Source organism: Hydra vulgaris, chromosome 11, assembly GCF_038396675.1.
Source record: "Hydra vulgaris chromosome 11, alternate assembly HydraT2T_AEP".
Lineage (NCBI taxonomy): Eukaryota > Metazoa > Cnidaria > Hydrozoa > Anthoathecata > Hydridae > Hydra > Hydra vulgaris.
This window is the reverse complement of record NC_088930.1, coordinates 54,988,700-55,016,568: the sequence shown is the minus strand read 5'-3', so window position 1 is coordinate 55,016,568 and position 27,869 is coordinate 54,988,700. Positions and strand designations below refer to the sequence as shown.

Below are 27,869 nucleotides of genomic sequence, written 5' to 3'. Positions count from 1 at the left end.
TAATGCAATTCAATGCGGAAACTGTTTGAAATTGTTACAATCTTGTCGACTAAGTCTAAGAAAATAAATTTTGCACAACATCCTGAATTGCTTTACATCTTCAAAGCCTGCCTCTAGTATCCGTGCAATAATCAATCGCCGAAAATAATTAGAAAAGTAACAGCTAGAAGGTCCTTAAACGTGCAAGCTGTTTTGGTTGATCGAGCTTTAGTTGAGGATAAAATGCGCGGGCAGAGTCACACAAAAATGGTCACAAAACATAACTCGAAAAAAACTCAAAAATCATTGAAAAAAAAATTAAGGTTGATAATGATACATTTTTTCATTTTGCGAAAGTGAAAGTAAATAATCAGATCATTTGCAACAAAAAGATTAATAAATAATATGATTTAGCGAAAGTGACTAAATGATTATAATCATTTGCAACATAAAGATTAATAAATAATATGATTTAATAAATAATGATTCAATTAAAATCACATCTTTAACTTAACTGCGTTATGAATAGCTAAATATAAAAATGTTTGTGGGTGGCGTCACAGGACGCATATAAAGCTTAATCGCCATTAATATCTTTCTAAAAAAAAGTTTGTTTCCATAAAATTATTTCAGTTGAGAGAAACAAATCTGAAATGATTCGATAAAAAAAAATTAGGATTTATTCTACAGCTGACCAATCATACTAATAAATAAAAAAAAGGATATATATATACATATATGAAAATGAAACGTGCCAGTAAAACCAATATCCGATTGAAAGTCAGAAAGTGGTAAAAGTAGTCAGCAACAATTCCCGGTAGGAGGGGATGGGGGTGGAATAAGGGTATGGTGTAGCATCCCCCCCCCCCCTACCCGCTACCAAAATCTGAAAATTCTAAAATATCTTAGAAATTGAGGACCATTTTCTTTCAGGAGACACAAATAAAGTGCAAAATACAAAAAAATTTCAACATTCTCCAAACATTCAGCAAACGTTCGCTGAAAAACACAACATAAACACCAAAACAATGAAATCTTAATGGTCACAACTACAACCTTAGTGGTTACAGTTAACAACTCGAATCCAAATGTGTCAAAAACTGCAAAGTACAATCTCATTGTTGTCAAATCACATGGTTCAAACAGACTAATCAAACAACGTGACTGGATTAATACACTAACATATTTTGGTTCTCAAGATAACATACTATTTTACTTATAAAACACAAAAAAGTTGTTTAACAAATTTGAATTTACAATTTTCCCAGCGTGATTAATAATGGTACCGCAGTTTGATATAAACTGACATAAATGATTCAGATACATATTTTTTATGGTTTTGAGAGAAAGATAAATATGGAAAACGCGTAAGAAAATGAATTGCTATTGAGAATGAATTATATCAATGCACTATTTTTTCTCGATATAAATGTTTTACTGAAAAACATTGATTTTTTAATATATTAATACATCTATATATAGAATAATAAAATATTGATTGTAATATTAATATTTACAAAACATTTAAGATTTGATTTTTTTTAACGGATTATTAAACAAAAATGATTTTCTTTATCAGGACACATGCGTAAGTTGTCAGTTAACCATTTATATATCGATGCCATTTAAATGTTCCAATTTCTTAATAATTAATTTATTTGTTAAAACTCATTTTTTTTTTTCGCTTTTAGTTTTTAATTTTAATTATAGACTATTTCATACATTGGTCGTATTAAATATTATTCCTGGAAACATCTGTATTAATCATGAAAAGGATTTGAGGTATTTTGTTTAGCAGGTAAAATGATATTCCTATTGTGAAGCACAAAGTTTAATACCTTTGTTTTACTTGGCAGAGATGAAGATGTTGATAAAACTTGGAAAGTTCTTATGAATGGTTACGACAAAGCTATAAGACCAAATTACACAGGTATGTGATAAAATTTACACAGACATGTGATACAAATTACACAAATAGATAACATAAAGGAGGCGTGAACTTCCTAGTTTAATGTTCTTCCGCGGTGCCCTGTGATAACACCGTTAGGTCTATTTAGAGTACTTAAATAACTGCAAATAAAAATACAAAAACAATATTTACGTGTTTCTGAAGCGCCAACAGACTTATTAATATATGACAATAATAATTACAATGCAATTAACATCAACATACAAATCTTTTTCTTACACAGTAATATGGACTAAAATACAAACTAACCAATATAAAAATTTCCTTTACTCGCTTAAGGTCATTTATATGAAATTTTTTTCTTAGGAGATGCGACCATGATTAACCTAGATATGACAGTTATGAGATTCGGAAAACTAGATGAAGTCAACATGGTATTTGTGTTAGCAATAAATTTTTATTTAATTATTTATTTTTGCCTTTATTTAGTTGCAATTTTTAAAACAAAATTAAATTTGACAAAAAAATTTAGCTTCTTGAAAAAAAGTTGTTTGACTAAAAAGTTATAAACGATGTTTGTCTATTATGCATATTTGATTACATCACAGGTACGAGTTCTAATCGATTATTTTACGTTTGTCAATTCATTGTTTTACCTTTTAATCGCTAAACACAATAGTCATCAAATAATCTCTCTTTTTAAAGACAAAAGGTTTTTTAGTGAATTTTAGCCACATTTTTTGTCCTACATTTGCTTCAGGAGCATCAATTAAAAACTATACACGTATTTATAAAAATTGACACTCAGTAAAAGTGATTTAATTTAATGTAGAATTTATAAACGGTTTAATTGAAACTGGTTAAAAACCGACAAAGTTACTACACTATTAATGTTAACTGTTTAAAACGGCTTAAAAATACATTTGGGGTAAAAAAAAAGGGAATATAAAAATGTCAGTCTTTTTTATTCTTTATTTTTAGCAAACTATTTATAACCCGTCTAAAGTTAATTGCTATTTACTATAAAAATAAGTTGTGGTATACTAAGAAATCCGATACATTTGTCAATAAAATGATGGAAAAAGGTGAAATCAAATTAAAAAAATTATTTTTTTGAATTCGATAGTCAATAAAATACCAATTATAAGGTATTTGACCATAAACTTTCTGAGTGATTTCAGATTTAAAAAAAAATTGTTATGGAAAATATCAAAATTAATATATAAAGCAATATTTTAAAAGTACAACCGTGTTATATAGAAAGCATGACTATGTTATATAGAAACAGGGGTGTAGCATTTTTTGGTCTTTGAGCTAACCTTAAGACATGGAGCAAACTCCAAACATTTATATTTTTATACTTATATCAAATAAGGATGCTTTACAAAAAAATTGCGTTGATTGGAGCCTGGAACAAAAATGTCCCAAAATTTTTGCACTCCCTGCCCCAAACGTGAAAGCAACAAGTTGATGAAATATTTTTTGTACTATTTTCAACTAGACTTACATTTAACAATAAACTTTAAACTTCATTTTAAAATATTTTAGCGTTTAAAAATTATGACCATATAAAGTTTAAACCCACTTTAATTTTAGAGACTTGCAAATTTTATATGGCCATCAACTTTTAAACGCTGAGAAATTATACTATGAATTTTAAAATTTCTTAATGAATATAAGTTTAGTTAAAAATAATACAAAAAATATTTAATCAACTTGTTGCTCTTACGTTTAGGGCAGGAGGAGGCAAATATTTTGGGGCTTTTTTGTTCCCAGGCTCTAATAACTGCAATTTTTTGCAATGCATATTTATTTGACATAAGTATAAACATATAAATGTTTGGAGTTAGCTCCATGTCTGGAAGTTAGATATATCAAAGACCAAAAAATGGTGGATCCTCCCCTATACAGATAGTATGACCGGTACATGAAAGTATGGCTCAAAATATATAAATTTTGTGTAAATATTATACGGTCTTTCTTGAATGTTCTTATAAAAAGTTATGCTTCAATAAAAAACTACCTATAGTTAAAGTACATATAGAACAATCTTTTCACTATAGTAGCAGTGCAACTGTCTTATACCAAGGTTGCAAATCAAATGAATTTTATCATAATCAAGGAGTAAGACAGGGTTAAATTCTATCACCACACCTTTATAATATTTATACCCAGGACCTTTCCTAAATCATTAAAAATGAAAGTAATGTTGGTACGAATAAATATGGTAACTTTACTGGTGTGGTAGCGTATGCTGATGATATTATACTTTTAAGCTCAACTTTATCTGGTCTGGAAAAATTATTAAAAACTTATTTAAAAAATATTTAAAAAATTATTGTAATATATACTGCAATTCAAGTTGCATAAAATTAAACCCTGATAAAACAGAGTTCCTCCTGACAGGTAAAAGCCAGTTACAAAACTGCACAATATCTCTCGATGATAATCGAATAAATTTACACAAAAACTCAAACACTTGGGTTTTACATGAGATATAGAGCAATCTACATTAGCCTCACTTGATTGGGTAAACATTGTTGAAAAAATATCTAATATTCGGGCAGCGGTTCAAAGTCTTGTTCAATCTGGAATCCGTTTTGCGCATCCAAAATCTATCACACAAATTTATCGAACCTTGGTAGTATCAACATTACCTTACGGAACTTTGCAAAACCAATCACGTAACAATGCAAAACCTAGACAGAATCGGAAAGAGCGCATTAAAATCACTTTTCAACCTTTCAAAACATTGCAAAAATTTTTTATACTCGTTAACTATTTAAAATTCAAGACATATCAAAATGCATTCACCAAAATGAACTGAACTTATTTATTCTTCTTTTGAATAAAAAATCGACGAATGATATTACTGAATCTCAGCTTAACAATCCCACGGTAAAACAATCTTTTGTAGATGATGTCCAGCAGGTGCGCCATATTAGTGGACTACATCGCCTAAGGTTTTCTATTTTTTAAGAAAGTATTAATGAAGTAATAATCATTCATCAAATCCTTCTATCAAAACTCAAAAATTATGGTATTATAAATAGTAGTTTGTCCTGGTTTCAGAGTTTTTTGACTAATAGGAAGCAGTACATATTATATGACGGAGGAAAAACTGATTATCAAACAATTACCTGTGGTGTCCCTCAAGGATCAATTTTAGGATCACATTTATTTCTTGTTTATATAAACGATTTAAATATAATTCTCTAACATCTTAAGCTCCATTTTGTTTGCTGATGATACCAACTTGTTTTATTCCAGTAAAGATATAAGTTTATTGTTTCAAACTGTAAATAAGGAACTTGAAAAATTAACCCAATGGTTTAAGTCAAACAAACTGTCTTTAAACATCAATAAAATTTGGGTATTTTGTACAAAGCCAAACAGTTTTTAAATCTATCTTGTTTAAAAAACCTATACTTTTCTTTAATTCACTCACACTCGAGCAATATTTAATGAACTCAATAGTCTAAATGTATATAAATTAAACCTCTATCATGTTCTTATCTTCATGTTCAAACTTAAAAAAAAAATATCCCCAATTTTATTTAGTTCAATTTTTAAAAAAATAAGACACATATACCCTACCAGATTTTCAAAAAACAATTATATTCAATCCAAAATATATTATTCAGTTACTATTTCTCAATTGCAAACCGAGGTCCTAAACTGTGGAACACTATATTAAATAACAAGCTGAAAACAAATTATTCTCTAAACCAATTTATTCTCTAAAAACAAAACTTAAGCAATTGCCGATGGCAATTGAAAATGAATTAAATTTCTTCTAAAATTTTTAATTTTTCACTATATTTTACTATATTTATATATATTTTTTACTATATTATTTACGAACAATACTAACAATTAATTAACTTGTAATTAAATGTTATTGCAGTTTTTCAAACTTTAGATTGTAATTTGTAATTATTGTAATTTTTTTATCTTTTGTTGTGTTTATTAATCTTATAGTTCCACGTATAACTGTTTGTTAACTCTTATTAAAACAACATCAACATAAAGAATTGAGATAAACTCAAATATAATTATTTGTAAACTGAACCAGCTAAAATTATATTTTTTAGTTTATAATTTCTTACTTTACTAACCAATTCTTAAATTTAACTCTTTAAATTACTAAATATTTTGAAAGTTTAAAAGCTAAATATTGTAAAACATTTTATATTTTATTTATTTTTTGCATTTTCTTTGAAAATGTAATTTTATAATGATGCATTTTTCGGGGCTTAATGATAAGACTAATTTTGTCTTCTTCCAGCCCCAGTCATGTAAATTTTTCTTTTATTAATTACGATTGTAAAATTTTTTTTTTATTAACTTACTGGCAAATCCATAACACTCAATAATGTTTTATAATAATTTTTTTGTTTGTTTTGGTTATAGAAAATTTTTTAATTTTTTTATTCTTTTTAATTTTTTAAATGAATTAGTTTTCTTTCCAGATGTTTACGTTAGATTTATTCTTACGCCAAGAATGGATAGATTACCGTCTACGTCACAACTTACCAGAAATTCTAACACCAAATCTTGGTCATGATAGCCCTCCAGATTTTATTTGGACGCCAGATACGGTTTTCTTAAATGCTCAAAAAGCATCAAGTCACAGTGTTACAGTAAAAAACTCGAAGTTAGACATCTATCCTGATGGAAGAGTATTTTGGGGTTTAAGGTAACCATAAAAATTACTATAATTTATTTAGTTACTATAATTTATTTACTACTACTATAATTTATTTAGTTTGGGTGTTTATTTCTAGTTTATTTCTAGTTATTTATACAATAAGATATTATGCTAAAAGATACAATAAAAGATAATTGAGAAGTTTTACAAATATACAAATAAATTACAAGCGGAAATTTAAGAAGGACTTTCAGGCCTTGTCATTAAAAACCGCTGCGTGAAATATCTATACATTATAACTAATTTATTTAATTAACTTAGATTTAAACTAAATCAACTTCGGTTGGGAGTTAGAAGTGATGGTAAGAGCTTGTAATATTCAGTAGCAATCAAATAGTTTATTGAATTCTTGGTTATTGAGTTCTATGTTCCTGGATATTTTCAAAATAAGTAACTACATTGTTTTTCATTTTCAAAATAAGTAACTATATTGTATATTTTGCGTTATAGGTCAAGGTAATCTTTTTGATCTTAATTATTATCAGAAATCTTTAAACATCAAAATCAATGGCCGCTTTTGTTAACTGTTTTTCATTCCTTTTTCATCTCCACTTTTATATTCATTTCTTCTTCGTTCTTTGAGAAAACTATTATTTAGTCTCATTATCCTATAGTAAATTTTCAAAAAATCATTTAAAACAAATTTAACACTCGTCAATATTAAATCTATAACAGTGAACAACTGCAAGTTTTGGTTGATTCGTCCAATTGGATTAGTAATTAATTTTTGTTTGGATTGTTATATATATATGTAGCAAATAAACACATACAAGTCAACATATACATATAAACATGTATACAATTTCTTATATAGGGCACCTCAAGATAATTTCTTAGAGCATTGATAATTTCCAAAAATAATTCTGATGTGACCATACAACTTTTGCACACCTAGGCTAAATGAATTCTTAAAAAATAAAAGATATACATATAAAAGATATTACGTAGACAATTTTTTCGTTTTTGTATGCTTTTGAACCCACATTGTTCATATTTTTCATATATCTTCAGCGTCACTTAGTTGTTTATAAGATTTTATTAAATTTTTGTCATTAATTAACAAATACAATAGATTAGTTTTTCCAGATTATTCTTTCTAGAGTGAGTGTTGAAGCGAACTGTTTATTTAACCTTCGAAATTATCCAATGGACACACAAGCTTGCGACCTTGGGATTGTAAGCTGTAAGTTGATTAAAATGTTAATTAACCATATTATGAAAAAAAAGATTTAATAAATATAAATGAAAGATTTTTTATGCTTATCTTGAACAATTTCTTAATATTCTAAATATTATATATATATATATATATATATATATATATATATATATATATATATATATATATATATATATATTATATATATATATATATATATATATATATATACATATACATATATATATATATATATATATATATATATATATATATATATATATATATATATATATATATATATATATATATATATATACATATACATATATATATATATATATATATATATATATATATATATATATATATATATATATATATATATATATATATAAATTTTTCAAATTCATATATATATATATACATATTTGTAAAATTTTTATTTTAAAATTATAATTGGAAATAGAAAGAAGGTCTGTAGCAGTCTTACATTAACTGTAATTACAACATAAACCTATTATCTCAACCTATCAGGTTGAGATAATACAAATAGACCTATTATCTTAACCTATCAGGTTGAGATAATACAAATAGACCTATTATCTCAACCTATCAGGTTGAGATAATACAAATAGACCTATTATCTCAACCTATCAGGTTGAGATAATACAAATAGAACTATTATCTCAACCTATCAGGTTGAGATAATAGTTCTAGGTTTATGTTGAGAAATAGTAGCAACAAATAAAGAAAATGTGTGATTATGAAATCAAAATTGAAATTCAAATTTTAATAAATTATATAATTAAAGTTCATATAAATATTTCTTACTCACGATTATATTCTTCATCTCTATAAATCTCAAACCCGCCCTTATATGGCATACTGTTGCCGTATCTGGGGCGGATCTTTCAATTATGCCCTTGCTCTTTTAGACAATTTGCAAAATCGCATTGTAAATATAATTAGGCCAGCTCTTCTACTCAATCTCCAACCATTATCACATCGTTGTAATGTTGCTTCTCTTTCTCTTTTCTTTAAATACTTCAATGGACACTGGTTAAAAGAGCTAACGTCTTTTGCGCCATCCACTAAAGTTCATTCTTTTGTCACTTGCTATTCAATTAAGTCTCATCCTTTTATTGTGACTGTTCCTAAGTGTTCCAAATATTCTTATTCGTCTAGTTTTTTTCCCTCGAACATCAGTTCTTTGGAATTTGCTTCCTTCATCTCGTTTTTCTGACTCAAATAATTCTCAATTTTTTAAGTCTTTTGTTATTCGTTATCTTGGTTCGTAAATTTTATCTTTTCTCTTCCAAGTAACTTCCAACTCTAATAGTGGTTGCTTGAAGCCTTGTTGGAAGTGAAAATGTTGGAAGTGAAGATGTTGGAAGTGAAGATTTTGGAAGTGAAGATGTTGGAAGTGAAGATGTTGATGGAAGTGAAGATGTTGAAAAAAAAGTAAAATAAAATATCTAAAATAATTTTGTTTCGAAAAACAAAAAAGAGGGAAAGTTAAATGTTCGACATTCCATTCTGTTTGGTGTTTAAAATTTTGGTTCAGCGTTATTTTGTTCGATGGCGTTTAATTATATATAAAAATAATTTAAAAACTATCAACAGCTATGGCGCAGTAATTAGAGAATTAATGGTTCAATGCCTTCTTTGGCGATATATAGAAAGAAAAACGCTATGAACTTTTTAGTTTAATGCTCTTCAAAGGTGCCATGTGGAATCAATTGGATTAATAAAAAGAGTGTCAACAGGTTACAGGTCTGATAAATAAGTAAAACAAGGTTTGGATTTAACTTGAACTAAAAAAATAATTTAAAAAAGAAATAATATTTTCTAGGAGTGATTCAAACATTTATTTATTATAAGCTTCTTATTTGAAGTATAAAGGTTTCAAAGATTTATTAATTGTAGTTGCTTTGCTTTTTGAAAAGCTTTTTTGCATATATAGTTGTATAATAAATTCAATTTGTTGCAGTATAAAAACAATTTAAAAAAGAATTTGTCAAAAAAAATTAATCAAAGTTTAAACAAATACATAAATGAAGTTTAGTTTAAAAAAAGTATAAAATAGCTCTTAAGAAGTTACGAATAGCGTAAAAGTTACAAAAATTAAACGTTGATGTACTGTTAAAACTTTTTATTAAATGTAAATGTTTATGTTATGACGCTACAGGGTAAACATCAGGCAGAAATGTTTTATGACTTTATGATTTAAAAAAAAATTGTATCAGATTAGAGAGCTACTGATGGTTAAAACATTTATACATAGCTTTTTTTTTTTAAATTAGGTTTTTCAAATTAAGTAATCATTATTTGGCAAATTACTTGTAGTTAAAGGTTTTAAACACTTTTTAAGTTTAAATTTACGCCCCGATCACTTTTTAAATTTACAGTTACACTCCGATCACTTTAGAAAATAAACTCTAACAAAATTTGGCCCAAGAAAATTTTATATTTTAGAAGTTAAAAAGGAACTCAAGTGAGATCAATAAATAAATAGATAACTTTTTTATGTTTGATGTAAATATTAAGGTTAAAGAAACGTTCATTAAAAGTCAAAAGTAAATAATTGCGTTATCTAAGCGTTATTCTAAGAGTATACTCGACAAAATAAAATTTTTAATTGGGCAAGAGAATTAGTAAGGAGCTTGTAGAGTTAACTCCTACATATTTAAGCTTAAGGATTGCTATCAAAATTAAATATCCGTATTTAGGATTACACGCAATTTTCATATCTATAGCTATTTACTATGAACCTGAATTTTCTTTTTAACTTTGATTAAAATAACAATATAAATATCGAAATTTTTTTTGTAGATGGGTATACTATAGAGCACTTACTCTACAGATGGCGTAATGATCCTATACAAATTCTTAATCAAAATCTTTCACAATACACACTTACTGGAATAGAAAACAAAACCATTATCGAACAATTTTCAATGGGTCAGTTAATTTTCGAATTTGAAACCATTGTGTATTAGTCTATATATTTATAAAAGTTTTTTATTTTTTATTTTTTAAAGGAACGTTTGCTCTCTTGAAGGCTGAGTTTACATTTAAGCGAAGAATCGCTTTTAGCATTTTACAAATATTTTTTCCTTGCGTAGCCATTGTTTGTGTCTCTTGGATTTCACTTTGGTTACATAAACACTGTTCTCCTGCTAGAGTTGGTAAATATGTACTTTATTTTCATTTATTATTTTTATTTAATTATATAGATATTAAAATACGCTTTAAATAAATTACTTAATAACTTTTATCACAGATTTTCAAAACTCTTTTTATTGACAAGTACGTAGTCAGGGTTGTTACGACATAATATGTCTGGCAGATCTGTCGACATATTTTTAGACATATTTTCTGCCGACATAAAATATGTCTCACATATTTTCTATAGAAATATTTTGACATCACTTTATGTCTGAATTATTTTCTGCTGACATAAAATATGTCAGACATATTTTCTATGGACATATTTTGACATAATTTTATGTCTGAATTATTTTCTGCTGACATAAAATATGTCAGACATATTTTCTATGGACATATTTTGACATAATTTTATGTCTGAATTATTTTCTGCTGACATAAAATATGTCAGATATATTTTCTATGGACATATTTTGACATAATTTTATGTCTGAATTAATTTCTGCTGACATAAAACATGTCAGATATATTTTCTATTGACATATTTTGACATAATTTTATGTCTGACATATTATTTTATTTCAATCTAACAAATTTATTGGGCATTTCAGCTTGATTTAAAGATTAAAGTGAAAATAGTCTAACAAGTTTTTTGCTTTTTTGCAATCAGTTATGCTTTATAAAACTTTTATCTTATACCCTATAAGCAAACATCAGTTGTTTCATAAAGGTCTTTTTCTGCCCTTTTTAGCGATGCATCATTTGATAGTTGCAACTAATATTGACTAGTATTGATGCATCATTTGATAGTATTGAATAGTATCGATTAGTATTGGCGATTTCCCTTATAAGAATCTAAAAACCATCTCAAGCTGAGTTTTTATTACTGAAAGTGGTTTTTATTAGTATGACTAAACTTAAAATTATTCTTTTGATTAAAATAATAATAGAAAAACATTATCAGTTGTTTTTAATTAATAGTTGATCTTAAAAAAGGTTTCATTATGAAAAATTGAATTCAAAAGATTCTAATAATTTATAACTAATTACGAATAATATACTTATAGTTATAATAGTTATGATATATCTATTATTAAAAAAACTGACAATTGCATTATAATTGCACAATTAACTGCCATAAACTTGCATAAAAAGTTTTGAGTGAAATGTATATTTTAATAATTATTTATTTCGTTTTCCTTACGATTGAAAGTCAAAAATGGAGAATGATTTAATAAATGAACAAGTGAAAACTCAATTTGAAATAAATAAAGAAGGAGGAAAATGTAAAATGTGCAAAAAATTTTACAAAGGCAAATTAAGTAGCCTTAAAGATCACCTTCTTCGAAAACACGAAGAAAAAGCGACGAAATTGAATTAGTTGAAGCTACCCCAGCTACAAGGCATCGAAATGACAATGAAATTCAATTGGTTAAACGAATCAAGCTAGATGTTGATTTATATCAATTAATTAGAGAAATGATTCAATTAATGATGCGCCATAAATTGTCTATAGCATCAGCTGATGAAATCGGACAAATGTCTTTAGTAAAAAATGCACTCAAAAAATTCAATATTTTTATAAATCGTCACAGCATGAAACGCTACATTCAACATCCATGTGAAAATATTTTTTCGCTAATAAGAGAAGAAACTGAAAACGTTCTTATGTCGTTGATGTTTGATAGTGCGTCGCGATATGGAAGAAACGTCTTTGGAGTTAGTTTCAGATATATCAAGGACGGGGAAATAGTTGACAGAATCTTAGGCATAATTACTCAAGAAGGTCGACAGTTTGGCGAAATTTTGGCTGCTCAATTGGAAAAATTGGAAAATGTGCTAATGATATCTACACAACTTGCACAGATCAGGGAAGGAATATGACGAAGCCTTCAAATATTCTCCAAAATGCACAAGATCAAATGAAAGTAATCCTTGAAATTTATGGTGACAAATGTATAGATTTCGAAGACGAAGAAATTGATATTGGCGTTTTAGAGAATGAAGAAGGGAATTATAGTGAAGCCCACACTGTTTGCGTTAAAAAATCGGTTGGATTGTTCTGTTTAGCCATGTTTTGTGGCGCACATGTGTGTCAGCTAGCTGCCAAGGACGTAACGTCAATGTTTGAAGATGCATCGAATAATATAAGAAAGGTTGCTATTGAATCCAAAAAAGTAGCATATATTCAAACATATAAAAATCTATAAAACCCTCGTATATTCATTGCACCTTGTTGGGATTCCACTTTTTTGATGATGAAAGATTTTCATACCAACGCAGAATAATATCAAAGGATAAGACACGACAAGTTAAAGTTAAATGATGCATCATGGAGCTTAATAGATGAATATTTCAACGCATTTTTACCAATACATTCGGCCATGATGAATTTTCAATCACCAAAATTATCAATGAGTGAATTCTACGTTCGATGGATTCAAATGAAAATAGAAATCGAGGACGTTCCAGCAGGTGATTTGGGATTAAAATTGTTACTGACTGACGCAATTAATACATGAGAACAAGTTTTTTTTAAATGTGAAGCATTTATTGCTGCTTTAGTTCTGGATCCTAGATTTTGCTTTACATCGGGTCATCAACTGTTTAATACAGAACTGTTGAATAGAGGAATCACACAGTTGATCAAAATCCATCAAAAACTTTGCACTCGACAAGAACAGTCAAATTCTTCATCAACAGAAGAATCCATACAATTAAATGCGTCATATTCATCAAATACTTCTGAAGAGATAATTCCGATGAACTCAGAAGATGTTGAAGCTGAAAAAGTACGCCGTTTCATTGAATATACTGGAGGAAGAACAAGGCAAGGTATTGTTAATGCGTCTTCAGAATCAGATGAAGATATTCGTCAACTAATTTTAAAATGGGCTCTTAAAGAAGCGCGAGTATGATTAGACGTTGAATTCAACATTCTTGCTTACTGGAAGAAAAATCAAAAAACAAAATGGGATCGGCTCTATGAAATTTCGCAAGTAGTTTCCGGTGCAGCGTTCTCCAGCTTAAAAGTTGAACGTGATTTCTCTGGATTCGCTTTGGTTCATAGCCATCTACGTACTCGCATTTCAAATGATTTCTTAAATTCTATCACGGTGGTAAAAAACAATCTGGATTTTATTGATAAAATAAAATTCGTTTAAAAAACATGTTTACTTATTTAAAAAACAATTCTCATTTTTTTTTAGTCAAACAACTGTTTTTCTACAAGGTCTCTTAATTTGCAATAGAATCTTTTGAGATTTCATTTTTCATTATGAAAACTTTTGAGGAATTGTCAACTATTTTATTGTTAAATAAATCATAACTATTATAACTATAAGCATATTATTCGTAATTAGTTATAAATTATTACCGGTTAGTCTTCTTAGTATGAATTTAATGAGCTGAATTTACTTTTGCAAAATATTTCAAATTCTTCAGCTTAAACGAATTTAATTTGGCACGAAATTTTTAAATTTATGTGATCCGTTTTTTTCATAGAATTTTTTGAATTCAATTTTTCAAAATAAAATCTTTTTCAGGATCAACTATTAATTAAAAATATCTGAAACAGTTTTTTTTTTATTATTATTTTAATCTAAAAAATAATTTTAAGTTTATTCATACTAATAAAAACCACTTTCAGTAATAAAAACTCAGCTTGAGATGGTTTTACATTCTTATAATGGATATTGCCAATACTAATCAATACTAATCAATTGGGATGGCACTTTTACTTACTTTTTTTTTACTTACTCGAGTAAGTTAATTTTTATCAAAAAGTAAATTATATAAGTAATTTGAAACGTTTTATGTAAATTTACATTTCCGTATAAGTAACTTATTTTTTTGAAACGACTTTTACTTTTTAAAGTAAGATTTTTTACTTTCAAAAAAAGTTATGTAAAAGAAGATTACATCAAAAAGTAATTTACTTTTACATGTAAAAGTAAGTCACGTGAAAAAGCTATTTTACTTTTACATTTAAAAGTTAATTACCTTTTGAAAATTACATTACATAATATAAAAGTTCCTCAAACTGTAATTTACATTTACCTATAAAAGTAAATAATTAAAAAAAAAATTATATTATAAAGTAGCATATTACTTTTATGTAATTTACTTTCATATGCAAGTGCATATGAAAGTAAATTACATAAAAGTAATATGCTACCAAATGTAAATTAAATTTACAAATAAAAAAATATTTTTTAAGTAGGAATTTTTCATTTTAAAAGTAATAACAAATCTTTATTAAAAATGAATTACATCAGAGCCGGAACCAGCTTTTTTTGGTCTTTGAGATAGCTAACTTCCAGACATGGAGCAAACTCCAAACATTTATATGTTTATGCTTATGTCAAATAAGGATGCTTTGCAAAACATTGCGATGATTGGTGGCTGGGAACAAAAAAGCCCCAAATTTTGTGTCCCCCTGCCTCAAACGTGAGAGCAACAAGTTGGTGAAATATTTTTTGTACTGTTTTTAACTAGACTTATATTCATCACTGAATTTTAAATTTCATAGTAAAATATTTTAGCTTTCAAAAATTATGACCATATAAAGTTTAAACCCCCCTCAATTTGAGGGGGTTATAAATTTTATATGGTCATTATTTTTGAACGCTGAAAGATAATACTATGAAACTTAAACTTTATCGATGAATATAAGTCTAGTTGAGAACAGTACAAGAAATATTTCATCAACTTGTTGCTCTCACGTTTGAGGCAGGGGGCACAAAATTTGGGGCTTTTTTGTTCCCAGCCTCCAATCATCGCAATGTTTTGCAAAGCATCCTTATTTGACATAAGCATAAACATATAAATGTTTGGAGTTTGCTCCATGTTTGGAAGTTAGCTATCTCAAAGACCAAAAAAAACTGGTTCCGGCTCTGTTCATAAAATAAAATTTAAATTAGATAAGCTTACATTTTATATAAATTGTAAAGTAAATTAAAAGTAACTTATATAAAGTAAGCAAATAAATTTACTTATATTTAAGTTAAATCTTATATTTTGTTTAATTTATATTTTCATGGATAAAATTTTTTTAAACCATTTTATTTTTATGTTAAAAAAAAAAATATTATTCAAAATTTCTGTTATTTATGCAATATTTCTTCTGTTTTAGTAAGTTATTTTAGAAAAAGATTCACCTTTTTCTAAAATAACATACTAAAACAGAAGAATTAGGTACTTCAGATACATATATTTTAATTTTTTAGATATATTCTCAAAAAATACAAAACTATAATTGTCAACTAAAATAAGGTTATTAAACTCAAACTTCAGAAAAACAAATGATCATCAATTTTTAATGATAAGTTTTTAATGTCTTTATTATGTACGGATATTTAGAGGCTTGGCAATAGGACTATTTTTGTCTTCTTCTTTTCCCCGCCTTTCGTATCTTTTACAAAAGAAAATTATTAATTTGTAACGGCAAATTAAGAAAAATAAAAAATTATAAAAACTAAAAATCCATCACTGTATTAAAGAATGTCTTTATATAATAAAAAAAAAAAAAAAAACCAATGACAAAATTATATTTAAAAAAAAAATTAATTTGATAATTATCAAATCCCATTTAAATCCCCTAAATAATTGGTGAGTTTGCTTAAAATTTATATGTTCATAGTTTTTGAACATTAAGAGATTATTGCATGACATTAGAGACTTGTTAATGAACTTAAATTTAGTTTAAAATGTTAAAAAAATGTATCTAAAAATGTTATAAATTCATCACTCTCACACCTATGGCATAAAAGGAAGTCAACATTTTTAAGGGTTTATTTTTAGCATACTCCGATTATCGCAATACTTTTAAAAAGCTTTACATAAACATGAATATATTAATGTTTGGAGTTTGCTTCATGTCGTTACATAAGATTAAGTTCTCAAACAAAAACAAAAAGCTTGCTACGGGCCTGATTTTAAATATGTGATTGGAATCTGTTTGTTTAAATATTGTCATTTGCAATTTTTTTATTTTTTTTACTTTAAATTTTTTGAAAATTTACAGTAAAAAAAAGTAACAAAAATTTACTGAAAAAAAAAGAATTTGATATTATTTCATCTGTATGATAAAACAACATCAAGACAATTTTCTTCACAATCGACCATATAATTTTAAACTTGAAAGTGTACTATTTTGAACCATCCTACTACTAAATACGCTATATTAAATAAATTAAAATAAGCGGTTTTTGCGGTTATAAAATGTTGTAAATTTTTTTTCAAGTTAAATACATTTACATTTATACTTTTTTAATTTTAATTTTTTTTTTTTCAAATTAATCTTGATGTTATTTACATCACTTGTTTGAAAGTTTTTTTTTGAAAGACTGTCTGGCTTATTGTTCTTGCTTTGGAAATGGCTCTACATTTTGCAATTTTATTCCAAGTTTTGTATTTTGGCTTCCTTTATTCGGCGTGGTTGTTAAAAACTAGCAACCAGACAATCTCTAATGGACTTATTATAAAAGGACAAAAATAGATTTCGACAAAGCACTAATTGCAACAATTTTAATTACAACTATCAAAAATGAATTGTCTATAAAAAATGTTTGTCTTTCTAGACAATCATTTTAAAAACGGACACTAAATGAACAATCTCGATTTTTTAATGAGGTATAGAAGATCTATTTAATATATAATTTGGACTTATAACGAGTAATTAAATTTTCACTGCAGCATCGTTTCAAAAACTGAAAACGAGCACAAAATTAAAAATACAACTTTTCTAACAGAAGTTCATTTTTTAATTTTTTGTCCAGCGTGTGCTGTTGATTAAAAAGTTAATGTCTATTTAAAAACCTCAAAATGGACTATTTTGAGCTCAATTGAAGTTTATTAATTACTCAGTTCAGTTGTTTTTCAATTCTCAGTGAATGTGCGTGAAAATTTATTTTTAAAATGCCCTCTCCAGTTTGGGATTACTTCAAAAAAGTTGAAGGTAAATTTATGATTTAAAAAATTTTCCTTAGTCATTAAAATCTTTATCACCTTCAATAAAATTATTTTAAAAATACGTGATCAAGGAGTTGTCTTTTATAAAATGTGGATTAGTAAGTAGAAGATTCCAATAGATGTTAAAATTTATTTAGGTTTGTGAATGAAACAATAGTGAAAAAGAAAAATGTTTTTTTACTTTCATTTTATTGATGAATATGTACGCAAGTTTTAAACAATAATTAATCATGGGCAATGATCGTCATTTGGAGTTTTGTTGTCATTTCAATATTTTTTTAATATTGTAAATTTACTACATAACAATCTTTTAATAATACGGTAATGAAAGATTTCTGCTTTTATGAAATCAAGTAAACTTAGACAAAATCATAGACACCAAATAGACAAAAAATTATGCTTTGTAGACTTATGAAGTGAAAATTATTTTTTAACTGAGCAATCTTAGGACAACATCAAAAATTTGATAGACACAACAAGGACAAAAAATTAAACATTTGTTGTGTCATTACAACATACAGAATTGTCTATGTCTGTGTTGTAAGTCTATCCATAGACTAGTCTGGTTACTATTAAAAACTAATCTAACCAAAAAAAGTTTTTTCTGAAAATGACCAACTCGAATAATTGTTAGATAACAGAATAATAAAGGAATAGTTGTTTTCTGGAATGGACTAATTGAATTTAGTTCATTCCAGACAACAGTTTTATAAATAGCTATTAATAAATAAACAAAAAAAATTAATTTTAATTTCTGAGTGGCTGTTTTGACCAGAGCTGACCAGTGCCGTCCGAATAGAGGTGAAGGGGTATCCCCCACCCCAAAGCTATTATATAGGCATTTGAGTTAGCACATTTGTACATTTAGTTGGCAAGTTTTGAAGTATTGTTGGCAAATATCAAATATCGAGGACCCTTTTTTTTGTGTGCGTGTGTGTCTCTAGTTGCCAAAAAACACATACGAACCCCCTCCTCAATCAGAGACCTCTTAGGGACGGCTCTGACAACAACCACGCTGAATAAGAGAAGCAAAAAGCAGCAGCATAACTGCAAATATACCCGGTTCATTTACGGTTTATTTTTATCAGGGCCACTAACTTATTTCCTCCCGAAAAAAAATTAATACTGAAACAAATAAATCAAAAAAATGTTTTTAAAGCTTTTATGCAAAAAATCTTTCTTTCTAAAAAGTTATAAACCCCAACTTTAAAGAAAAATAAAATATTAGAGAAAAAAAGTAAGGGTACGACCTCCTTGCCCAGGAAACAAATTTAACATGCACGTTCATTGGGACTACACAAATGCTGTCAAGATAAAGTAAAATCAAAGTAAAGCCGGAATGATAAAGTAAAATTAAAAAAAAAAAAAGATTCAAAAAAGTGGAGTTCTCTCGAATGCTTTGAAAACAATTTCAACTAGTACTTTTATTAAGTTTACACAAATGCTGGAAGGTTTACACATGCATGAATTACCCATAGCTTAGAAATTATGCCCCCTTTCCCCCATCTTCCCCCGACAAACTTTCATTATGGCCATTAACCTAATTTGCTATTTAAACAAAAAGAAATAGAAAATCAATGATTATTTAGCAGCCCCTATTAGTACTCGTGCGACAGGGAGCCCGTCTCTATACTACTAGTATAGGCTATATTTGCCCCTAATTATAATAGAACTACCCTTTACGATATACGTGAAAAAAAAACAGGCAGTAGATTTGAATACGCCACATCTCAATATTTATGTTAAATCAACATGAAATGACTGTTCTTTGAGAAAGTAAACAACATAACTTACTTTTTACTTACTTACCAACTAAAGTATAAAATTTCAAAGAAAAAAATTACTTTTATTTGTAAAAGTAAATAACAATTTTTTTCAAATTACTTTTGTGTAAGCTGTTTTTGCTAATTACTTGCTTTTACACGTAAAAGTAATTTGTTGTTACGACGTAGTTTTATTTTACTTTGTAATGTAAGTATCATGTCTTTTAAATATTATATTTACGTAAGTTAATTTCATAAATAAAATTTTTTACATTTAAAAAGCAAATTACATTTCGATGTAAATTTTTTACGTAATTATAACTTTTTACGTAATTATAACCAAAATTATTTTTTAAAGTAGTTTCCTTTACATAACTTACCATTAAAAGTAAGTTACGTTTACAAGTAAAACTAAAAATGTAAATAACTTTTACTTGTAAAAGTAAATTACTTTTTCAAGTAACACTTACTCATTTAAAAAACTTAACTTAAGTAATTAAGTTTTACGCGCTATATAATTTATGTAAAAAAAAACCAATTACTTTTGAAAGTAAGTAAATTATATATTTTTATATGAGTTATGTTAAATAATTTACGCGCAAAAGTAATTTGCGTTTATACATCAAAATAAGTAAAAGTGCCATCCCTACTAATCAATACTATCAAATACTATCAAATAATGCGTCAATACTAATTAATATTAGTCAATACTATCAAACGATTCATCGCTAAAAAGGGCAGAAAAAGACCTTTATGAAACAACTGATGTTTGCTTATAGGGATTAAAATAAAAGTTTAATGAAGCAAAAAAGCAACAAATTTGTTAGACTATTTTCACTTTACTCTTTAAATTAAGCTGAAATGCGCAATAAATTTGTTAGATAGATTTTTTCTTCAAGAATATCAAACAGCAAATATGTCAGGCATAAAATTATGTCAAAATATGTCCGTAGAAAAGATGCCTGACATATTTTATATCAGTAGAAAATAATTCAGACATAAAGTTATGTCAAAATATGTCGACAGAAAATATGTCTGACATATTTTATGTCAGCAGAAAATAATTCAGACATAAAATTATGTCAAAATGTGTCCATACAAAATATGTCTGACATATTTTATGAGATCAGAAAATAATTCAGACATAAAATTATGTCAAAATGTGTCCATAGTTGTAACCAGACTAGTCTATGGATAGACTTACAACACAGACATAGACAATTCTGTATGTTGTAATGGACACAACAAATGTTTAATTTTTTGTCCTTGTTGTGTCTATCAAATTTTTGATGGTGTCCTAAGATTGCTCAGTTAAAAAATAATTTTCACTTCATAAGTCTACAAAGCATAATTTTTTGTCTATTTGGTGTCTATGATTTTGTCTAAGTTTACTTGATTTCATAAAACCAGAAATCTTTCATTACCGTATTATTAAAAGATTGTTATGTAGTAAATTTACAATATTAAAAAAATATTGAAATGACAACAAAACTCCAAATGACGATCATTGCCCATGATTAATTATTGTTTAAAACTTGCGTACATATTCATCAATAAAATGAAAGTAAAAAAACATTTTTCTTTTTCACTATTGTTTTATTCACAAACCTAAATAAATTTTAACATCTATTGGAATCTTCTACTTACTAATCCACATTTTATAAAAGACAACTCCTTGATCACATATTTTTAAAATAATTTTATTGAAGGTGATAAAGATTTTAATGACTAAGGAAAATTTTTTAAATCATAAATTTACCTTCAACTTTTTTGAAGTAATCCCAAACTGGAGAGGGCATTTTAAAAATAAATTTTCACGCACATTCACTGAGAATTGAAAAACAACTGAACTGAGTAATTAATAAACTTCAATTGAGCACAAAATAGTCCATTTTGAGGTTTTTAAATAGACATTAACTTTTTAATCAACAGCACACGCTGGACAAAAAATTAAAAAATGAACTTCTGTTAGAAAAATTGTATTTTTAATTTTGTGCTCGTTTTCAGTTTTTGAAACGATGCTGCAGTGAAAATTTAATTACTCGTTATAAGTCCAAATTATATATTAAATAGATCTTCTATACCTCATTAAAAAATCGAGATTGTTCATTTAGTGTCCGTTTTTAAAATGATTGTCTAGAAAGACAAACATTTTTTATAGACAATTCATTTTTGATAGTTGTAATTAAAATTGTTGCGATTAGTGCTTTGTCGAAGTCTATTTTTGTCCTTTTATAATAAGTCCATTAGAGATTGTCTTGTTGCTAGTCCATAGAAAATATGTCTGATATATTTTATGTCAGCAGAAAACAATTCAGACATAAAATTATGTCAAAATATGTCCATAGAAAATATGTCTGACATATTTTATGTCAGCAGAAAATAATTCAGACATAAAATTATGTCAAAATATGTCGATAGAAAATATGTGGGACATATTTTATGTCAGCAGAAAATATGTCTCAGACATTTTTGACAGATAACAACCCTGGCCGTAGTCATAATATTTCACAAGTCTGAAAAAGCCGGCAGTTATATGAAGATTTTGTTTAATAACTTGAACTTTTCGGGTGACCGTACCTTCACTATCATGTTTTATCTTAAAAATCATTTCAAATAAATCTAAACAAGCTAACACCTATCTTAAATGGTGATTTTCTAATTTCAACAACAACAACAAAAAATGCTACTTTTTTGCTTTGCTCCATATTTATTAAAGTTTATTAAGTGTTTAAATTTATTAAACCGACTAACAAAAAATGATATTTAAATACTCACTTTCTTAGTAAATCAATAAGGGGTGTCGCATATAAGATGGTTAAGCTCCAAACCAGCCTATACAACAAAGTTGAAAAAAATTAGTTTATATTAAAAAATGATTTATGTAGTGTTTCTTTGCAAACACCAAAAACTATAATTAAAATTTTTAAATTGTTTTTAAATTTTGACTCATAGTTTATTGTTAAAGACTTTTAACTTTAAACTTTGCGTCAAGTTATCGCATTTCGACTTATTCGTTGTAGAGGCTGGTTTGGCGCTTAACCATACATATGTTGTTAATAGAAAGTTAGATTAACGTTAGAATACATTGACGGGGCAACGAAATCAAGCGGCGTAACTAATATATTAATAACTAATAAAACATTGTTTATTAACATTTTGGTAACATCTCTCGATTTCCATTAGCTTTAGGTTTTGAATGGAAGTTAGAAGTGAAAATTTATTAAAACTTAAAATTTGAACTTCTTAAACTCAGACTGAAGATTATACATCTGCGATAGTTTCCAGACTCCAGCTGGAGTCTAAACAAACACAAAATAAAAAGTTAGAACATAATTGCGGTATTTAAAACATAATTTTTAGTTCAATCAGTTTTTAACAATTTTATATTTTTATAGTTTTAAAAATATTAATTTGAAGACCGTTTTTCACCAGTGACCTTATCTGCAGGACAAAGATCCAGATTTGATATATGTCGCACAATTTATTTTACGCACATAAGTTCAGCACATAAGTCTTCTCTAAATGGAATTTTACGCACATAAGTACGTCACATAAGTACGTCACACAAGTACGTCAGATAAGACGTCACATAACTTAAGAGAACACAACTAGTCTTTAGCGGTGTTAAACTTTCCTTAAAGAAAGGAAACTTTCACGTAAATGTTGGCACAATTCACTATCAAGGCAGAGGACTTTTGTAAAGCATTTCCTAATAAATTAGAAAATGCTTTACAAAAAAATACAAACCTTTCCATAATACTCTCAGCAAAATTTTTACCCAAAAAAAGCAGACAGCATGAACTTGATAAAATTAAAAAGTTGTTGTAAAATTTAATCCCAACGTCCAAATTTAAATATTTAACCACAATCAATTTGCATGTTAGTTGTATGTTAATTACATTAACGTCACGTCACGAATCATCTACAAACACAAACAAAATAAAATACTTTGTCAAATAAAAAGTTGTTGATATTGTTTTATGCAAGATATATTATGCTTAGTTCTTTTTTTTTTTTTTTTTTAAATAGGCGTAGTTACAGTCTGTTAAGGGATGTTACAGCCGTAGACGCGACACGTTGCGCCTACGGCTGTAACATCCCTTAACAGAACTTGAATTTATATGGTCTAAGAGCAAAACTTTGGTTGTTTTGCACTTTTTCAAAAGTTAGCACAAAGTGTTTTTGAAAAAGTAGAGTTTTTTTTTTTTGAATATATACTCTACCACAATTCTTTCCACATTCCGATCATGAACACATGGTTCTGGTTATGAAAACATGATTCCAATTGTGAAAACATTTTTCCGATGATAAACTCTTGTTCTATTAGGTAATGTTTAGCAAATCACAACAATATTCAACTTTTGTTTTGCATAAATGGCTTCTTCTAGTTGACCAGAAAAGATGCAAACATGTTAGTATTGAACGGAATACATTAAAAAAGTAAATTTAAGAACTTGATCCCTTTTAAAACAAATTTTTCAAAACAAATTTTTATAACATTTGAAACATTACTAACGGTATTTAGTTGATCAGCATTAAAATTAATTTTAACTGTTTGATTACCAATTCATGGTGACTCATTATTAAAATTCAATAAAAAAAAAATTTTCAATTTAAAAAAATTTAATTTTTAATTGTTTATTGTAAAAAAATTTTTACAATAATCAGTGCGCTCAAGACAATTTTTTTCATCTAAAACACGCGTAATGCCTACTGGGTAATATCATAAACAGAGTTATTGTAAAAATAATCTTTGAACTCTTTTCAACTCCAATTTTCAAAAATTCTATAATATTTTATAAAATTTCTTTTAAATCTCATCTTTTCAGAATATAGTGCTGACTTTAAAATATAATTATTCCTTTAGCATCAGCATTCTTAAATTCATTAACCCTTTAAAATCACAATTATTAATTAAAAGTTAACAGGGTGAAAAACTGTTCTCTAGGGGTAAAAATTACATTTTTTAACTCTATATTTGAAGAAATTCAAGTTTTGTGAAAAGTAGCTAAAAAAAAAAGTTTTAAATCCTTTTTTTTTTTAGGAATCGGTGTTACAACTTTGCTGACAATCAGCACTATTTGGGGATCCGTAAACCGCCGCCTACCTAACGTCAGTTATGTAAAAGCTGTAGATATTTATTTTATGGCTTCATTTTCGTTTATCTTTATGACTCTTATAGAGTACACCATTGTTCTTAATGGTTTAAAAAACTTCAAGAAAAAGTTTGTCATGAAAAATGCATATAAGGAAATCAGCAAACTAAAAAAAAGAGTTTCTATAAGTCTTTCAATTGTAAGTTTAAAAGTTTTTGTTTAAATAAAATCACCAGTTTTTATTTTTTAATTTTCAACTTTAATTTATAGGATAAAGTTAAAATGCCTAACATGCGGAGATTTTCCGAACCATGCCGAACTTCAACTTCCATAATGACAGGATATCAACGAAAATCAGAAAATTCGTTTTTATTAGATGATGCTAACTTTAGTTGTAATCAGATTTCGGAAAAGTTTGACGAGGAATTTACAGAAGAAGAAGATATTCTGCTTTTGAGTAAGAAAGAGGTTGCTGAAAAACATCCGGCTTTTATGAAGTTGTATCTCGAACTCAGGAAAGCGTCAATAGTTGATAAAATTAGTCGCATTCTGTTCCCATTCTTGTTCATATGTTTTAACATTTTTTACTGGCTTAAATATAATGATAATGCATCACCAAACAAAAATTAGCTGTAATAGTTTAAAAGCTAACTGTCAAATAAAAATTTTAGTTTGAAAACCTAATTTTAAAACATAATTTCATTTTCCAATTATCTTATATATGTTGTCACAATATTAGATCATGATACAAAGTTAAAATAAAATAAATCATCTTATTTCCGTTGCATTACCAAAACCAGAACCGTTGCGTAAACGAATCTTAAAAAATGAGCTTACTTGATACATTTATTGACAGAATTCTAGTGTACTTTATTTTAGTATTTAAAAGTTTAAACCTGTTGTTTTAATTCTCTTTATAATTTAATCTAAAATAAATTATTTTGACTATATAGCGTTTTTTGAAATTCAGTTCTATTTTTGTCCCCCAAAATAGTAACTAAACAATTTAAATTTAGATGACTAAACAGCTTAAACAGATGGTGCGTACAGGTGGTATGTTGAACCCAATTTAATATTAACCTAAATCAATTTAATTTTTGTTTAAATAATGCTTAAAATTAAAACTTTATTTTAATTTTAGGCATTACTTGTTTCGACACAAACGGGTGAATGCTATATCGTCGGAAAATAAACTTCACATTAATATCAAATATATTAATCCTTAACTCGCAAAATGAAGAAATCGCGTTGCTATTAGTAAATAAAAAAATGTGTCGCAATTAAAAAAAGAAATTGTGTCGCAAATAGTAAAAAAGGTAAGTGTCTGAAAGAAAAACATGAATAATGTGTCCAGTTTTATCAGAAATAGCGATATTTTTAAAATAAGAATTGGTATATATATATATATATATATACATACGTATATATATGTATATATATATATATATATATATATATATATATATATATATATATATATATATATATATATATATATATATATATATATATATATATATACATGTTTGAAAAAATGCTTGTTCGTCCTTAATTATTCCCATAGAATGCTTTATTTTATTTTTATAACGGTGTTTATTGTAAAAAGTTACTTAAAACCAAAAAATTAAAACATGTAATGTTTTAATTTTTTGATTTTAAGTAACTTTTTACTGCCAATGTTAAAAATTCAATTTTCCCTTCAGCCATCAAAAATAATTTAGTACCACCTGCATTTTTCATTAAAAGAACTAGTGAACACTCATCTTTAAATATTGTTTTCACATTTCTCACAGAATTGATCCCTTTCCTAATAACTTTTTTAAATAGTTTTTCTGATGGGAATTTAATTATTTTTCATGAAACTATAATGAATTAACTGAATTCACCATATATTGATCTTTATGATTTCAAAATACCGAATGGTTTTAATTCAATTTCTATACTGTACATCAATATATGAAACATGCATCATAATTTTGATAAGCATAGGGATTTTTTAAATATCTTAAAATACATATTTGATGTCATAGCTACTTTAGAATTTTGGCATGACTCAAAAACTTTAATCGAATCTAGTTCGAATTTCATCTTACCAAATTACCGTATAATTAGTTAAACACGAGGAAGAGATAAAAAAGACGGAGGTCTTTGTTTTTACATTTCAAAGTAACTTAACTATAAAATTAAAAAGCAATTATGTCTAAACAAAAATGATTATGAATGTTTAACAATAGAAATCATTAATGAAAAAGTTAAAAACATTATCATTGTATGCGCATACCGTCCTCCGAGTGGTACCGTCAAACCATTTGAAGATTTTATAAGAAATATATTAGTCAATAATAATAATAAAAAACTATGCATTATCGGGGAAATAAATTTAAATTCGCTAACTTATCAAAAAAATCTTAAAACAAAATCGTTTTATGATATGCTTTTAAAATATAATATTATTAATAAACTTTTTATTACTATATTACTACAATAAACTATTCGTAATCCTTATTAATAAACTAACTAGGATAACTTAAAGTTCAGCAACTGCGATTGACAACATCCTTTTAAACCACTTTTTAGAAACGTCATTTGAAACAGGAATATTTAAAACAGACATAAGTGACCACTTTCCTATCTACATTAAAATTAATAACCTTGATATAAATTTGACTACTCGTCCAAAAAAAAATTAATTTAAAAAAACGCAATCTATCAACGTTAAATAACAATAACTTCTCACAAACACTATACGAAGAGAAATGGAAAGAAGTCTATTTATGTAAAAATACTAAAGAAGCATACAATGCCTTTTTCAATAAATTTTTAAATAAATATAATGAAACGTTTCCTTATGAAATAATAAAAAAAAAAACACTAACTAACCCTAGGATGAAAAAAACTCTAGTTAAATGTAAAAAAAAAAAAAAAACTCTTTAACAGATTTCTCAAAAATATATATATTGAAAACGAAAACAAATAATAATAACTGTAAATACTTTTTACAAAACTTGCTTAAAATGAAAATAAAAACAAACAATTTTAGAGTAAAAAATTACTGAATGTAAATTTGATATAAAAATAACATGGAGTGTAATTAATAACCTAATTG

At 26.7% G+C, this 27,869-nt stretch overlaps 1 protein-coding gene across 1 annotated transcript; it reads left to right on the top strand.

The window, feature by feature from the left end:
- Positions 1 to 1,501: 1,501 nt before the first annotated feature.
- On the top strand, positions 1,502 to 25,711 carry LOC100212183 (gamma-aminobutyric acid receptor subunit beta-2). Its single transcript, XM_065809238.1, has 10 exons — positions 1,502 to 1,567; positions 1,690 to 1,761; positions 1,836 to 1,909; positions 2,255 to 2,322; positions 6,361 to 6,587; positions 7,700 to 7,782; positions 10,594 to 10,722; positions 10,803 to 10,949; positions 24,712 to 24,962; positions 25,034 to 25,711. The coding sequence occupies exons 1-10, from the start codon at positions 1,542 to 1,544 to the stop codon at positions 25,391 to 25,393; spliced, it is 1,437 nt and encodes a 478-aa protein (XP_065665310.1). The 5' UTR covers positions 1,502 to 1,541; the 3' UTR covers positions 25,394 to 25,711.
- Positions 25,712 to 27,869: the final 2,158 nt, after the last annotated feature.